This window comes from Lissotriton vulgaris, chromosome 11 (genome assembly GCF_964263255.1).
Source record: "Lissotriton vulgaris chromosome 11, aLisVul1.2, whole genome shotgun sequence".
Taxonomy (NCBI): Eukaryota; Metazoa; Chordata; class Amphibia; order Caudata; family Salamandridae; genus Lissotriton; species Lissotriton vulgaris.
This window is the reverse complement of record NC_141699.1, coordinates 177,160,410-177,176,503: the sequence shown is the minus strand read 5'-3', so window position 1 is coordinate 177,176,503 and position 16,094 is coordinate 177,160,410. Positions and strand designations below refer to the sequence as shown.

The 16,094-nt window shown below is 49.1% G+C and overlaps 1 protein-coding gene across 1 annotated transcript in view; it reads left to right on the top strand.

Annotated features, from left to right (window-relative positions):
- HECTD4 (HECT domain E3 ubiquitin protein ligase 4) overlaps positions 1–16,094 on the top strand; it is a 2,691,195-nt gene that overhangs the window by 504,939 nt on the left and 2,170,162 nt on the right. The window contains exons 19-20 of the mRNA XM_086943079.1: positions 10,731–10,884; positions 12,092–12,192. Of these exons, the coding sequence (XP_086799205.1) occupies positions 10,731–10,884; positions 12,092–12,192 (255 nt within the window). The remainder of the gene's footprint in view (positions 1–10,730; positions 10,885–12,091; positions 12,193–16,094) is intronic.

The following is a 16,094-nucleotide window of genomic DNA, read 5'->3' as shown; positions in this document are numbered from 1 at the left end:
GTCCTTGCTGCTAATCGCAGCCTCTCTGCCTTACCGCCATATGCAGCCTGGAAGTGGATGGTCACTCTTGCTCATCCAGTTGACTACCTCCCTCCGCTCCGTCCGTCGGTAGATTCGCCTCCCTGCATTGTTCTCTCGACCAGTTTTTCAAGGCTTTCTGCAGTGCTCTAGGGTCCGTGAACAAATGTGATGGCCCCTGCCGATTGACTCGCAGTTTTGCTGGGTACAGCATGACGTAGTCCAGGCCGAGTTCCCTTAGTTGCCGTTTGAGCGGGACGAAGTGTTTACGGGCCTCCTGCACTCTGGCGGTAAAGTACGGGTAGAGCGAGATCTCCGAGCCCTCATATTGCAGTGATTTCATGTCTCTAGCCTGTCGCTGGGCTGCGTCTCTATCCCTGTAATTAAGCAGCTTGGCTATAATGGGGCGCGGGCGCGGGCTTAGTGAGAGATGAGCTTGCTGTACTACAAACATCGAGGAGAAAGTCTCATCTCCGAGGAGGGTATTCAACAATTTTTCAATACATTTCTCCATATTGCCCGTCTGGGTCGTTTCCGGAAGACCCGTTATCCTAAGGTTGCAGCGACGGGAACGAGCCACCAAATCTTCGGTCTTGTCCTGTAGGGTTTGCATCAGTTTTCCATCCTTTTATTGTCTGTGTCCAGCTCCGTCTGTGCCTCCTCAACCTCCGTTAGTCTCCTCTCGGACATATCAAGGCGTTGTGCGTGCTTGTCTATTCGCTCCACCATTCTGTCCATTCTATAAGTGAGAGCATCTAACTTCGATCCCAGCGATGTCATGCTGTTTTGGAGGCCTTTTTCCATTGCAAGGAGCATGCTTTTAATGTCTGTGCCCCCAGCTGCGTCGTCGTCGTCGTCCCGCTCGGCATTTTTGTCTGTGCCCGTGGCGTCCTGTGACTTTGAACGCCTTTATTCGAAGGTGAGTTTGCTCTGCGTCTTGTCACCGTTGCCCACCGTGTAGCGTAGTATGCGTAGTTCCGGGCAACGCAGCTTAGCGAGCAGTAATGGCGCCTACCAGCCCAGGGTGGTGAAATCAGCAAAAATTACGCTCCGGGGTAACGGTGGACCCTTTGCGAATTCCCAGCGACGTCAGGTCTAGACACAGAACTCAGGGCTAGTCGGACTCGTCACATGACAACAAAAGCCTCCAAGAGTCTTGCTCAGTATGGCCACTTTGCACTCTCATGTGCCCCTCGTGAGCCAACAGGGCAGGAAATTCAACCGTGGCTGGATCGGCTGGGGGTGACTGTGCCCTCCCCGTTGAGGCAGTGATGTGGGCCGCAGTCCGTCCAGGGGCAAGGGGGGGGGGCTGCCACAACTTCAATGATGGTCACAGTCGCCCTTCTTGATTATTATTATGTTTCTTATATAGCGCCAGAATCGACCCCCGAAGGGGTATCTCCGCGCTTGCCTTGGGAACCCGTCCTGGCTTTTCCCTGTGAGATAGCCCCTACAAGGCATCCCCCAAGGTGAAAGCTAGGCATCCCGCCGCGGGGGGCGGTAGTGAAGATTAAGCAAGCTTAATGCCCAGAGTTGCAGAGTGTGAACCCCAGATTAGGTCAGGCACCGAAGCGAGAATTATCGAGTCCATGGACATTTGAGCTCAAGACCCTGCAGCGTCGGGAATTGAACCCTGGTCCCGGGTCTGACCTCTGCTTCAGGGTCTGCCTGCTCTAACCAGTGAGCCACACTTCTCCACTGCGGAGATTAGGCAGGGAGTCCGCCACGTGCATGCCCCATCAGGGGGGTTAGCAGCTCTTTGTCCAGTCCTCTCTAGTGGCTGCACCTCGAGTGTGAATCGCATAAATTTCAAGCGTGCCACGTGCTCCAAAGCCGCAGCCTCACCAGCTCAGCCGGCCCCCCGTCAAGGCTGTCGCAGTCTGTCCACTTGTGCCCCCAAGAACGTTCCGTTCGGACCCCTGAGGTCAAACGAGGCGGCCGATTGGTAGTGTCTCCCAGGTTGTATGCCCACTGGGGGTTAAGGGTGCAGTGTATTCAGTCTCTTAGCTTGTGAGACCCAGCGTGAGTGCAAATGGCAATCCACTCCTTAGCGCTCCCCCACCGTGTGGTTCCGAGCCCCCGACCCCTCGGGGGAATCCGCAAGAGCACCGCGCCCCCGCGTCTCACCTATGGGCAAAGGGTGCCCCGCACTGGCCGCTTCAATCAGACGTGCTCCGCTAAGCTTGGAGAGAGCGCGTCTCGTAAATGTCCGTCTGAGAGGGAGGTAGGGGCTGGGGGGGGGGGGGGGGGGATTTCGCGATGATCTCTGCTCACCTCCTGGGTTGAAGCCGGGCGCCGGGAGGCTGGTTCCTCTCCGGGCCTTCCCACTGATCGCCTCCACGAGTGCACAGCAGGTCGTAGCCGCACACACGGCGACGCAGCGTGGGTGGCCAAGTACTGCAGGACGGGGTCGTAGGGCCTTCCGATCCGGTGTCGCGTCGCCTCGAGGATCTCCTGGATTCCGGCACCAAATTGGTGTCGGGATGTAACCACCAGGCGCTCAGGTAGTCCTCCGTTTCAAGGGTCACTATGGGTACCGCCTATTGTCTCACTAATGCAAGATAATGCAGGATTTTGATAGCCACCGAATGGAGCTTCGGGATTACGTAGCCATCTTGGTCGCCGGCTAGCTCCGCCCCCCGGGTATGATAAAGTCGGTGCAGAAACTTATAATGCACTAGTCGAAGCCTACAGCTACTGGAAATAGCTTCCGTTTGAAGGCAGGCCGCTTCCCACTGATCATCCGACAGGGGGCTATCTAAGTCCGCATCCCACTCCCGGCGGGCCCAAACGGGATGATGGGGGGTGCGCTGCGCACCCGTTTATACAACATGGAGATGACATGTGCAACATTAAGTGTAATGACGTAAATGTCTCCGGTTCTTGCGACAACTCCGGGGTTTGAGCCCCAACACTCTGCTGCGGGCGTGTGTAGAGGAACACGTCCATGAATGAATGCGGATGGTCGCTAAAAAACTGCTCTTTGTAGCAGAATTTCCCACCAACATATAGGTCACCCCATGTTACCAATTTTAGTTTCTCCAGCATACGTTGGCAGATCTTTTCACTCGTGACAGGCAGCAACGGGTAGTAGCCCAAAGGCACTCTAGGGGAATACACCAGGTGTATACCCTCCGTCTTCGCCAACCAGTTCCAAGCTCGAACCGTGCAATCCACTGTGGAGGGATCTTCGTATCGCCCTTTAGCGGGCATATATATATGCATACTCGGACGACTGGATAGGGGCCATTTAGCCGTCCTCTACTTCAAGGTGAGGCATATACGGGGCGGGTGAAACCAGTATAACACAAAGTGTGCCTGCGCTCTATAATAGTATTGCTCGAAATTAGGGACATCAAACCCACCCGCGCAGTACGGCAGCATAAGTGTAGTTAATTTTAGCCGTGCTTGCTTGCCCCTCCAAATAAGGCGCACTAACTGTGCATTGAGCGTGCGAAAAAAGAAGACCCCGGGGTAGTAGGGAATGTTTATAAATAAGTATAAGAATTTTGGGAGTATGTTCATTTTAATTAGCGATATCCTCCCTGCCATTGATAGGGGTAGTTTAATCCATGTGGAGACATTATCTGTAACTTTATCCATGGCCTGTCCGTAATTAAGTCTCAAAAGAGCTTCCCGTTCCCTGGAGACATGGATGCCCAAATATTTAAAGTCCTCCGTCTCCCACTTCAGGGGGTAGTCCAACGTGTGTAATGGAGTGTGGTCAGTCAAGGGGAAAACCGCAGATTTATTCCAATTTATTTGTACTCCAGCCACTGCGCCAAACTTAGTGATTTCCCTAAAGACTGGGTTTAGATTATCTTGTGCACATATAGCGTGATACCGTCTGCATAAAGCGACATGAGCAGCTGCCTGGATGGGTATATGTCTCCTATGGTTATGGTGCTGGCGTAGCTTCGTGGCGAGGGTCTCTATCGCTAGGGCGAATAAGACCGGAGAGAGTGGACAACCTTGTCTCGTGCCCCTGTTAACCGTAAAGTTTGCATATCTGGATCCATTAAGGAGGACTCTGGCGCACGGCTGGGTGTACAATAACTGAATCCAGTTGACAAAGGAGAGTGGCATTCCCATGCGGTGAAGACCCCCATCAGGTAGTCCAATTCGACAGAGTCGAACGCTTTGGTGGCGTCCAAGAAGACAGCCACCGCCGCACTCTTTGGGTCAATGTCTTGTAGGACCGCCAGGAGGGTACGTAAATTATGCGCTGTAGCCCGGTAGGGCACGAAGCCCGCTTTGTCAGGTAAGACTAGTTTTTCTAAAAGGAGGTTAAGCCGCGTCACCAACACTTTGGCAAGGATTTTAGTATCGCTGTTGAGGAGCGATAGAGGCCGATATGAGTCACAGAGCAGTGGTGTCTTACCTGGCTTCAACAAGGACATTATTTGTGCCTCCCGCATTGTGGCAGGTAGGCGTCCTTCCTCCAGGGCTGCGTAAAACACTGCTTGAAGTATGGGCGCCAGGGCAGTCACGTAAGCTTTGTAAAAGTCTGTAGGGAGACCGCCGGATCCCAGCGCCTTCCCGGACTTCATGGACATAATGGCCTTTGTAATCTCATCGACCTCCAGGTCGTGCACTAGGAATTTGCTCTGCGCTTCCCCAAGCCACGCCAATACGATGTCTTCCAGATAGCTCCCAAGGTCTAGCGGAGTGCCTCTCTGTGACGAATAGAGCTTTGTATAGAACCCCACCATGATTTCCATTTGATCTGGGAGATTACGATGCACCTGACCCTGGCTATCTTGCAATTCCGTGACATAATTGTTAAACCTAGGGGCTCGAATCGCGCCAGCAAGTGCTCTGCCAGGCCTATCCCCCTCACCATACACACAGGCCACGTGGTACTCCCTACCCGCTGCTTCCTCATATTCTGATACTTTCTCTCTCAATTTGGCGCGTGTTTCCCCAGTGTCTGTGCCAGCACTTATTTCCCTCTCCATTGTTTTCAGTTCCTTTTCTAGTTTTTGTAACTCCCTCCTAAGGTCCCGAAGTATATCCCCCCCTTTGCCATGCACCTCTGGCGTAATGTCACATTGGATGCCTCCCATACCGTAGTTAGGCTCGCAACAGAGTCGGTGTTCCTGACGAAAAAGTCCTGTATGTCTAGTTCCAGTTCTGTTTTGAACACTGTATCCTGCAAGTGACGTGGATTTAGTCGCCATCCCAGGAAGGGAGAAAGGTCCAACGGAGGAATAATCGTCACAAATACAGGGGAGTGGTCTGAGTACGCGCGGGCTAAGTGCATTGCCCTGCCTATCCAGTTCGCCACCATGCCCAGTTCTACCAATACATAATCTAGTATGGCCCACATGTTATGTACTGCTGAGTGGTGCGCCCCTTCTCTCATGGATGGGTGCAGGTGTCGCCATGTATCCAACAAGTGATCTGGCTTTAAAATGTTTTGTAAGGTACATTGCGTTGTGGTGTAGTGCGCTGCTACAGCATGGAAGCGATCCCATTTGGGATCTGACACCGCAATAAAATCCCCCCCCCCTATGACCTAGGAAATTCCCAGCGTGTTAAGCTTGCCTCTGAGCACAAGGAGGGGGTGAGCATCATCTATATTAGGGCCGTAATAGTTTACAATCACAATTTCGTGAGAATTCAGCCTCCCCCACAGTAAGCAATATCTCCCTTCTGGGTCAAGGTCCAGCCCTCCCTGCACGAATCTCAACCCCCTCCTAATAAGGATGGCAACCCCTCCGGAGTAGTTGGAGTAGGAGGCAAAGCAGCGGTGAGAGGCCCATCGTGAGGCGAACTGAGTTGACCCGCCATGTGGGAAGTGTCTCCTTTAACAGGACTATATGAGTTTGGTGGCGGTCTAAATATCCCAATATCTGCCTCCGCTTTCTCGGGTCATTCAGGCCCCTGACATTCCAGGACACTAAATTCAAATCACTACAAGTTCCACTGCTGTTGGCCATGAGTCGTACCTAACGCAATCGGCCTATTGTAAGAGTCATACCCGTCTTGCCCCATCGTATAGCCTGTCTGAGCCCTCCCTTCCCAACCCCCACCCACACCGGCTCCCCCAACTTGCCAGGAATATCTCTCCCTCCCCCCCAGTCATCCAACACAACAGTTGTCATTTGCCCCAAATAATCCAAAACCAAACTCGTAATCAGGGGAATGCCCTCTAAAGAGGACCGATAGGGGCTCCCGCACTATCACTCCACCACCCTATTTCACCCATCAATACCCCCGGTGATCATGGGGTATTCTGTGACGGGACGTCGGCGAATGTCCAGCAGGCACCAGTATCTATCTTAATATGCATTAAATAGTAAATATACATCACCATTTCGGAACAGCTGCCAAGAGTCTTTACAGTTCAGAGCTATTATTGCTCACTACCGCAGAAATAGTCCATCAGCCAGGGTCCGACAAGGGCGAGTGGGATCTGGATCGTCTCCTGGTGGCTTCGTCCCTCAGCTCCGCGCTGCGATCGAGTTACAGATACTCTTCAACTTGCTGGGGAGAACTGAAGAGATGCTGTTGTCCCCTGTGCCTGATCTTCAGTCTCGCAGGATAGAGCATGGCGTACTTGATCTCCTTGGCCTGCAGTTTTTTCTTTACAGCAGTGAACTTTCTGAGGCTTCCTGTACTGCCTGGGTAACATCAGGGTAGAAGGCCATGGTGGTGTTGTCGTAGCACACTTCCCCTTACTCTTGGGCTAGGTATCACGGTCTCTGTAGTTTGGAATCGTACTATCACCGGCCGAGGTGGGGCTCCTTGCGGAGGACGCGCCGCCAACGATCTGTGTGCCCGTTCGATGGACATATGGGCTGAGAAAGAGTCCTTACCAAAGAGCTCCTCCAGCAGGCGCTCCATAAAGTCCTCCAGCCTGCCAGTGTTTGTCGATTCGGCAAGGCCCAGTACCCTCACATTGTTCCTACGGGAAAAGGGCCTCCAACTCCTCATTTTTATCCGCAATGATCCGTAATAGCTTGTCCATCTGCAGCATATGTTGCTTAGGAGCGCCTGCCCCTTCCTCCAGCGTCAATACTCTTTGTTCTGCTTCCTGTAGACGCTCCTCGTGCTGATCCAATTTCTCCACCACCTTGTCCAATTCATGGCGTCCATTTTGGAGTCAATGGAGGTAAGACTATTTTGCATACCTTTCAGGATGGCCTTCCAATCATCATCCCCTGGTCCTGGGGGGTCCGGATCAGCCCAGTCTTTAGAGCTAGAACCAGCTGTCTTCCTGGTCTCAAAGGACAGCTTCGCCTGCTTGGGCTCAGTACGCCCCATATCGAGTTTCAGGGGGGGCTGGCGCGCCCCTCTCACTGGGAAACGGCAGTAGGCCCGACAGAGTAGCTCCTCCGGCCTAGTACCCCCACTCCACAAGCAGCATCAACACCCCAGGGCCGCAGTGCTCACCTCCTTCTCCCCGACACAATGGAAGTGCCTAATCCGTTATAGCTTAGCACGATCCCCCAAGCACGGCGTCAGGGCGCGTCTTCTCCTGGTTAGGGAGGCACTGCTGTCATTCACCACCATGCGTGGGAGCACAGCTAAAATGGCGCCCAGTGGCCTACTCTGCCTCGTTGATGTCCCCCACGCAGTCACCACAGTCAGTACCTGCCCACGAACGCCTGTTACCGCCGGGTCTGTCCAACAAGGCCCAGGCCTCAGAAAGGGAGCCCCACCGGTACCTCCAAGCGCTTATGAGTCCAGCGCTAGGCCTCCAAAGAAGCTGAAGAGGATGAATGAGGTAAATTCAGACGCACACAGGCAATGTATCCATATGTATTTGATCTCAGCAATACATAGTGCTCTAAGGGCAGGGATGTAAACCTTGCATCCTCAAAAATACTCAAAGAAAACCAACGCCCTGAGCACATACACCGTTAGTGTCAATAATAGTAAAAGAATAGACAGATTGTTGTCCTCTTGTCATCAAATCTTTGTTTTATTCAGGTCTGTATTTCGGCATAACACCAGCCAGCACGTGTTTCGTCTTCAGGTGTGGTCACCTACGACTTCTTCAGGGCTGTGTATCTTGGCATATACTTGAATGGTATTTATTGTGTCTGCAGATTCCAGACTTGTTATCAATCGTAACATGGGCTATTAATGTAAAAGTATACAGGATCTCGTATCGCCTTCAGAGTGTGGTCAGGCGTCCATCATCTCTGCATCGCTGTTTCCATTGTGAAGTCAAGATACACAGCCCTGAAGAAAACGAAGATTTGATGACAAGAGGACAGCAATCTGTCTATTCTTTTACTATTAGGGACACTAACGGTGTATGTGCTCAGGACGTTGGTTTTCAACAGGCGTCACTTGAGTCAGTGGTTGTATAGGGGTATTCACTCCCATGCAGCAGCCCCGCTGGCGGCACTTAGAACAAAGTGGTGTGCTGACATTGGGTGGGATTTATCAGACAAAGATGTGATTTCCCTCTAGAGTATCCCAAAAGGGTGTCCAGAAATGCTAAATTTAAATTCATCCAGTATCTGTTGTTAAATAGGGCCTATCTCACACCACACTGATTAAACAGAATATACCCGGAAGCGAAATACCATTGCCCACGATGTCTTGCACACGATGCCGACCTCATACACATGCTATGGGCCTGCCCGCCCCTGTCTGCCTTCTGGGCCACCATCATAAGGCTCCTAGGGACTGTAACGGAAATTGCTGGCTGTGATACGGCGGCATACTGTATATTGTGTCTGCGGCACCGTCACAAGAAGCAGAAAGTACAAGCCCGATTTGCTAACCTGACCTTGCTCAGAGCAAAACGATCAATTACCATGAGGTGGAAGTCTGCTGTGCCCACTGTGGCACTTAGCGTGCATGGGGAGGTGGTCAGATGGGGGACGGCGGAGAGTGCGGCGATAAGGTGGGAAGAAAGCAGGTTCTTACATAAGAGGCCGATCTCACTGGACTGGAATGTAATGTTAGAGTTATTCATAGCCTCGGAACTCCCACCAACATGATACGCTGCAGGACATAGCAACATAGACCATACTAACTGTAGGTACCGTGCCAGAGCTCCCCAGGATACACCACTGAATGAGTATTTGCAACTGCATGCTGTGCAGCTAGGAATGCACAAAGAAATATACTAGAACCGGGCGCCACATCCCACATGAGTGGACAGGAGTGAGTCAGGTAGGGGAGGGGGCGAGGGGGCAAGGGAGAAGGGAATGGAGAGACTGGTGGGGAATGTTGCCTTCATATGCAGATTGTTACCATGAACCACGCTGTAAGCACTAATGTTGCAATACTTTGACATTTAACCATGGATTTCACTGCTGTTACACCTTCCGTTGAATATGTGGGACATTGTGGTTGGTTCATTTCCCTTAAGACTAATGGTATGTACCTAACAACAGCATAATTGTGTCATGTTATTAACGAAAATCAATAAAGTATGTTTTAAATAATAAAAACATACCTCTAGGTCTCACTTCCAAACTCCTGAAGAACTGTTTCTATGTTTGATCCGGATGCACCCCAAATTTCCAGGTCTGTCAGTGACATTGCAACAAATAGAGGACATTAGGGAGGCCTTACTGCACATTTTGGCATGCTTCCAGGTCCATCGGTCATTCTTTTTTTTGCTTTAAGTATCCGCAGAGGTCTCCAGACAAGGCCCCAACTGCGGGATCACCCTTGATAGTAGTAGTAGTAGTAAATATTCAGAATCCGGGACTTCCTAAGAAAGGGTGACATCTAACCCACAGGTGTTCAGTTGGCCAAGAAGACCATACATCATCCTTTCTCTGGTGTTCCCAGTGAACATGCAACACAATGAAAGGTTGCTACAATAGCACTATTGAGCAACATATTCCCTTTGCCAAAAATGGAAAACAGCCTAGTGGTGCTATATCCTTACTTCTTTGAATGTTGCTGTTAGCATAACTTGGGGCATATGTTCAAGTAGTGTTAAGCCACAAACATGGTCAAATCTAGGCATTCCTCCTCCTCCCTCTCATCTTTACTCCGCTTGGACACCCAGTTTCATCATTGTATAACATAATCAAACGGTACTTGAAAAGTACAAATTACTTCTCTGTAATGATGATTTGAAAGCATAGATATTCTAAATATTCACAAGCAACCTTCACGCAATCCTCAGTGCGGGAATATACCTTTCTTATCCCATTTCAAACTATATTGAAAATATCTGTAATAGTCTATCCTGTCTCATTGATTTAGTAATCATAATAGTGATTTAACATGTAGTTTTAGCATTACCACAAAAATGTCTGTTGTCTTAGAAAAAAAAGATTCTCTATCTTTAACTAATGATATTGTATCAGTATGTGAATGCAGTCAATGTAATTCTTTGTAGGGTGAAGTAAAAATTAGGAAAAAATGAATAGGATTGCTTTACGCTTAGAATACATCTATGAGATATATAATTCTTGTTTGATAATTCAGTATACATTTAAGATGTACAATGGTCCTTTACCATTCCAATGTAATCGCTCTGTAGGAGATGGAATGATTCACCAAACAGCCAATAATATGAGGCAACAGAGAACTATTCCACTCTGGGGAGAGAGCCCCAAACCGAGTGTATGTTAAATAATTGGCCATAACAGACCTTGCAGACAGCTGCGCTGTCAATCCAGATATACAAATAGATGGTAATAAAACGGATTTGCAGAGCCTTCGAAGTAATTTTGCTATTTTTTCATGGTGAATTTGTAATAAGAGGTGTATTTCTGTTTTTGAAGGTTAAAAGGTCTGGAACAAGTAACCAAGGCGACTATGCTTGGCCACCTTCTTCCAGTATTGTTGACAACTCTTATGCATCCAAACTTACAGACGTTGACAATGGCAGATGCACTGATGCCCCAGCTTGTGCAGCTTGTCCTCTATACCAGTCAGGTAAATCTAGTGTGAATAGCCAATCTTAATTTGCTAGTATAGAAAAGGTATTGATGTTTTCTTAGTATTCTTATTACTGCAATGTCCTTGTCTACAATTTGTGTGTATGGGGAATCTCAAACGTATTAGCATTGTTGTGTAATTAACCAGTTAGACTTCTGGTTTTGACACATTGTTCTTACTTCAACAGCCATGACCCCACCACCTGTTAGTTCTGTTTCAAGGCACTGTCTGTTCCCTTTGCTCCACTGACTCGTGAGGACCAGGCACTGATCAACTGAGACAACAGCATCTGCTGAACAGCAGATTCTGGAACACATACTAAGCAGAGATCATTTTCCGTGTTCTGTTTCAGTATTTCCCTTCAGATGTGGCAATGGATACAGTGCTGATCCCTACGTAAAGCAGGCGCACACAATAGCTCACTCTAATCTTGAATTAGAAGATCAGCTTTTTCACTGAATTGTCATTGCTTATGTTACTAGATTTGGCCTCTCTCTGTAGGGTATATGTCACTGTCTTTGATAGTTCGTTTAAATATGTTTTGAAACTGGCACATTTCAAAATTAGCTTTTTCTCTTTCCTGGTCTTGGGCCCACACATTAGAAAGATCTTTACTATATATTTGGAAACCAAACTCTGAATATCTCTAAACCAGTGCTTAATAAGCAGTCATAGAAAGTCAGAATATGGATGCAATATTATTTATTGAAGATTTTATGTCCTACTGACCATGCACTTGAGTTTTAATGCGACTACAAGAGGAATATTACAGAAGGTGGAGTAATAAACCAGGATGGGAGCGGGAGCAGTGAAACTAGTTTGATAAGTGAGCCTGGACATTCCTTGGATAATGCAGCTGCCTGCCGACTAGGAAGAAAATTCAGATAGACTGTTCCAAATTCTAAGTGCCTTGTATAGTAAGTTGGCAGCTGTCAGAACAAAAGTTCGCTGAATCGAGTGGGCACAGTGTTCACTAAAGGATGCCTCCTCAGAATCTGCAAATCTTTTGCCTTGTATCAAAGCTTAGCTGACTACGACTGAATAAGTACTTGTGTACTAACCTTCTTGTTAATTGTTTAGCAATAGCTATATCATTTTTCATGTAGCGCTGCAGTCTCAAGACTGGCCATTCCGTGTGCCTGTTCGATTATAGATCTAGTTCTCTAGACTTGTTTACATTTTTATAGGATGTTATTTCTTACAGACCGCTTTGCTGCTTAAGACCCAGTCTCCTGTTTTCTCAGAAGTGAGCAGTTCTCCCAGTGGTGCAGCTGAACCAAAAATTAAGCTGTTTGTTGAGGACAGGTAATTCTTTTTTTTAATGTTTTTCAAACTTCCTTATTGAATTTCAGAGTTTTCCATACTTGCAGACTGTAAATCCTTGGCAGTTTCATCATTGTTAGTTAATATTGCAGAGTGAATCTAGACTGACAGTTTTTTTCATGATAACAGAATCCAGAGTTAAAACTTAGGGGCTCATTATGATGTCGGTCGGAAAACATTCTGACCGACTCCGGCGGAATCGGTTCTGACCCACTAGGGTTCGGGGAATCAGACAAACTGATTACGATGTTTCCGAACACCATTCGGTTTGACTCCCATTGACTTCAATGGGACCCTATGTTCCGACCGACAACATATGCTCCCATTAAAAAATGGGGTGGTTGTGGAAAACCTTTCACCCAGTGGCGGCTGGTGCCATTTAAAAGGGGTGAGGTGTAAAGGTTATGGGGCGAGTTAGATCTTGAGTAAGCCTGGTTGACATTAACAGGTAAAGGGGGCAGGAGGATTATCCCCAAGGAGAAAATGTGAAAAAAAAGAATGAGCAAATGGGTTTATTTTAATTGTTCCAGGAGCACTTCTGACTCCATGGGAGACCAGATTGATAGAGCATCCTCAAGCCCCAAATCAAATCTGCACATGAAGGAAGAATAATAATAATAATGATAATAATAATAGGGGCATTTATAAAGCGCTGAGTTACGCGCACCGGCGTGTCTCCGCGCTGAAAAGTGGGAGAGGCGGCAACAGGGAAAACAGCTATCAGGCAGGCCATTATCTAACATAGAGGTGGGTTTTTAATTTCGCTCGAAACCTCGTTTCTTCAGGTTCCAGGCGCAAATCCACTGGGAGTTTGTTCCAGTAGTTTGCCGCTAAATACCTAAAGGATCTGCCTCCCATGCGGGCTTTCTTCACCTTGGGGATCCTCAACAGTCCCCCACCCGCGGATCTGAGCGCTCGAGCAGGTTCGTAGGCTTCAATCAGTCTCCGCAGTGGTCGAGGTGCCCTGCCATTCAAGATCCAATGACAAGTGCAGAGAGCCTTGGAAGAAGGGCACATGTAAAAGAACTTCTGACACCCAGCACATAGGGTACCATTGGCAGGGGTTGTATCATTGTATATAGTTTACAGTTTAAAATACACAGATCATGTAAATATTCTCTTTTCACATGTATATATAGAAAAAGAAAACAATTATTGGCAAGTAAAAGAAACACCTCCACATAACAAGACTATCACTGCCCTTCCAAGCTATTCTGTCTGTATGCAAATGAGACAGTGTGCACGCGCTGCACAGTCGAGTTGTGCTGCTCTGTTGATTCGTGGTTGGTGTACTGTAGTCAGACTATCACCAACCTCAAGGCCAAGCAAGAAGAGATCACTGTGAAAAATACCGACTTCTGACCTGCCTGGAAAGCCACAAGAAGCGTAATGCAAAAGGTGCCCATGGAAAAGAATGCACTGGCGTGGAATGACTTGAAATCACGGACACTAATTACGGCCACTTCATGGACGTATGAAACTGTGCAGCCGCTCTCGGGAGTTCACGCGTGTTGCAGTTTAGAAATACTAAAAGTAACAGAATATTGAGCTCTGCCTCTGTTGAATATTTACACAGATTCACCCTGGAGCATTTCCCTCACACTGAAAGCTATCCACACAGTCAAACACGTTGGTTTAAACATGGCTGGGTGCCTACGTTGCACCGTCTCAAAACTGCTCGGCGCTCACACCGCAGCTTCACTACAGGACCCAGCCTGCTCCGGGGGCACTCCACCCATTGTAGGCACTGTGCCAGAAGGCGCTTGATTAATATATTTTTCATGCATTTTCATGCAACATTAAGAGTCTTTTATAACCGTACTTTCAACTCAGCCGCCTTTATGTCTGGCTTCTGCGCCTTTGTGTTGTATCTTCCCTAAGACACGCCCTGTTACTGTTCGAAGAGCCAAGTCTTGAGGAGCTTCCTGAAGGAGAGATGATTCTGGGTCAGCCGGAGGTGGATCGGGAGGGAGTTCCCTGTCTTGGCTGCCAGGTAGGAGAAGGATCTTCCCCCGGCGGTGGCTTTGCGGATGCGTGGTACGGTGGCGAGGGCGAGGGCGAGGCTGGACGATTGTAGCTGGCGGGTGGGCGCGTAGAAGTTCAGGCGGTTGTTGAGGTACTTGGGGCCCAGGTCGTGGAGTGCCTTGTGTGCGTGGGTGAGGAGTCTGAACGTGATCCTCTTGCTGACGGGGAGCCAGTGCAGGTCTCTCGGGTGGCCGGAGATGTGGCTGTGTCGGGGGATGTCCAGGACGAGTCGTGCGGAGGCGTTCTGGATGCGCTGGAGTCTTTTCTGAAGTTTGGCTGTGGTTCCGGCGTAGAGGGTGTTTCCGTAGTCCAGCCGGCTGGTGACGAGTGCCTGGGTGATCGTCTTCCTGGACTACGGCAACGCCCTCTACGCCGGAACCACCGCCAAGCTCCAGCAGAGACTCCAGCGGATCCAGAACACCTCAGCCAGACTCATCCTCGACATCCCACGACACAGCCACATCTCCGGACATCTGAGAGACCTGCATTGGCTCCCCGTCAACAAAAGAATCACCTTCCGTCTCCTCACCCACGCACACAAAGCCCTACACGATCAAGGCCCGAGCTACCTCAACAACCGCATCAACTTCTACGCTCCCAAACGCCACCTCCGATCAGCCAGTCATGCCCTCGCCGCCGTCCCCCGCATCCGGAGAACGACTACAGGAGGAAGGTCCTTCTCCTACCTGGCCGCCAAGACCTGGAACTCCCTCCCGACCGACCTGCGCATGACCCAAGACCACCTCTCCGTCAGGAAGAAGCTCAAGACCTGGCTGTTCGAGCAGTAGCAGCACCCCCCCCCCCCCCCCCCCCTCCCCCAAGCGCCTTGAGACCCTCCGGGTAAGTAGTGCGCTCTATAAATGTCTTGATTGATTGATTGATTGATTGATACACATCCCATCCCTGACACCGCCTCCTACCCAGTTAAACCATCACCCACAGATGATACAGTAGCATTTAACCTACTAGTGGACAGGGCCGCACTATACCACAATGTTGATATGCATAGTGACCCAATAGAGGAGAATTTCCTTTTTGACACATTTGCCTCTTCTGAGAGAACAGTTAAAACACTCCCTATGTTAAAGGGTGTACTAAAACACGCCACTGTTATCTTTAAGGATACAGCTAGAGCACGTGTTATCAACCCTAGTGTTGAGAAAAAATATAGGCCTGCCCCTACAGACCCCACATACATTAGAGATCAACTACCACTTGATTCACTAGTTGTAGCTAATGCACGAAAAAAGGCTAACTCCCAAAAAACTGGAGAAGCACCACCTCCCGATAAAGAATCAAAAATCCTTGAAGCCTCAGGAAAGAGTAGCTGCACTGGCAGCCAATTCATGGAGAATAGCTAACACGCAGGCTCTACTAGCTCGCTACGATAGGGCACACTACGATAGACTAGAGAGCATACTGCAACATCTACCTGAGCCATTCAAAGAACAAGCTGATGCTCTTATTCAGGAGGGGAAGCTCATCACAAATGCTTCCATTAAATGTGCATTAGACGCAGCAGATACCGCAGCAAGATCAGTTAACACTAGTGTCTTGCTAAGACGACACGCATGGCTACGCATCTCAGGCTTTAAAAGCGAGGTGCAATCTACTATTCTAAACCAACCAGTAGTAGATAATATTCTGGATAAAATGAAAAAAGACACAGACTGCAAAATCAATGGGTGCGCTGCAGTTCCAACAGCATAAAAGCTCCTTTTGGCGCTCCTCATACAGAGGAGCTGCACGAGGCAACACGTCACAAGGTGCCTCGGCATATAAAGCCAATACCCAGTCCACCTTCAATAAAGGTCCCAATCGAGGTGGATACAGAGGAAATAGCAATAAGGGGAGAGGAC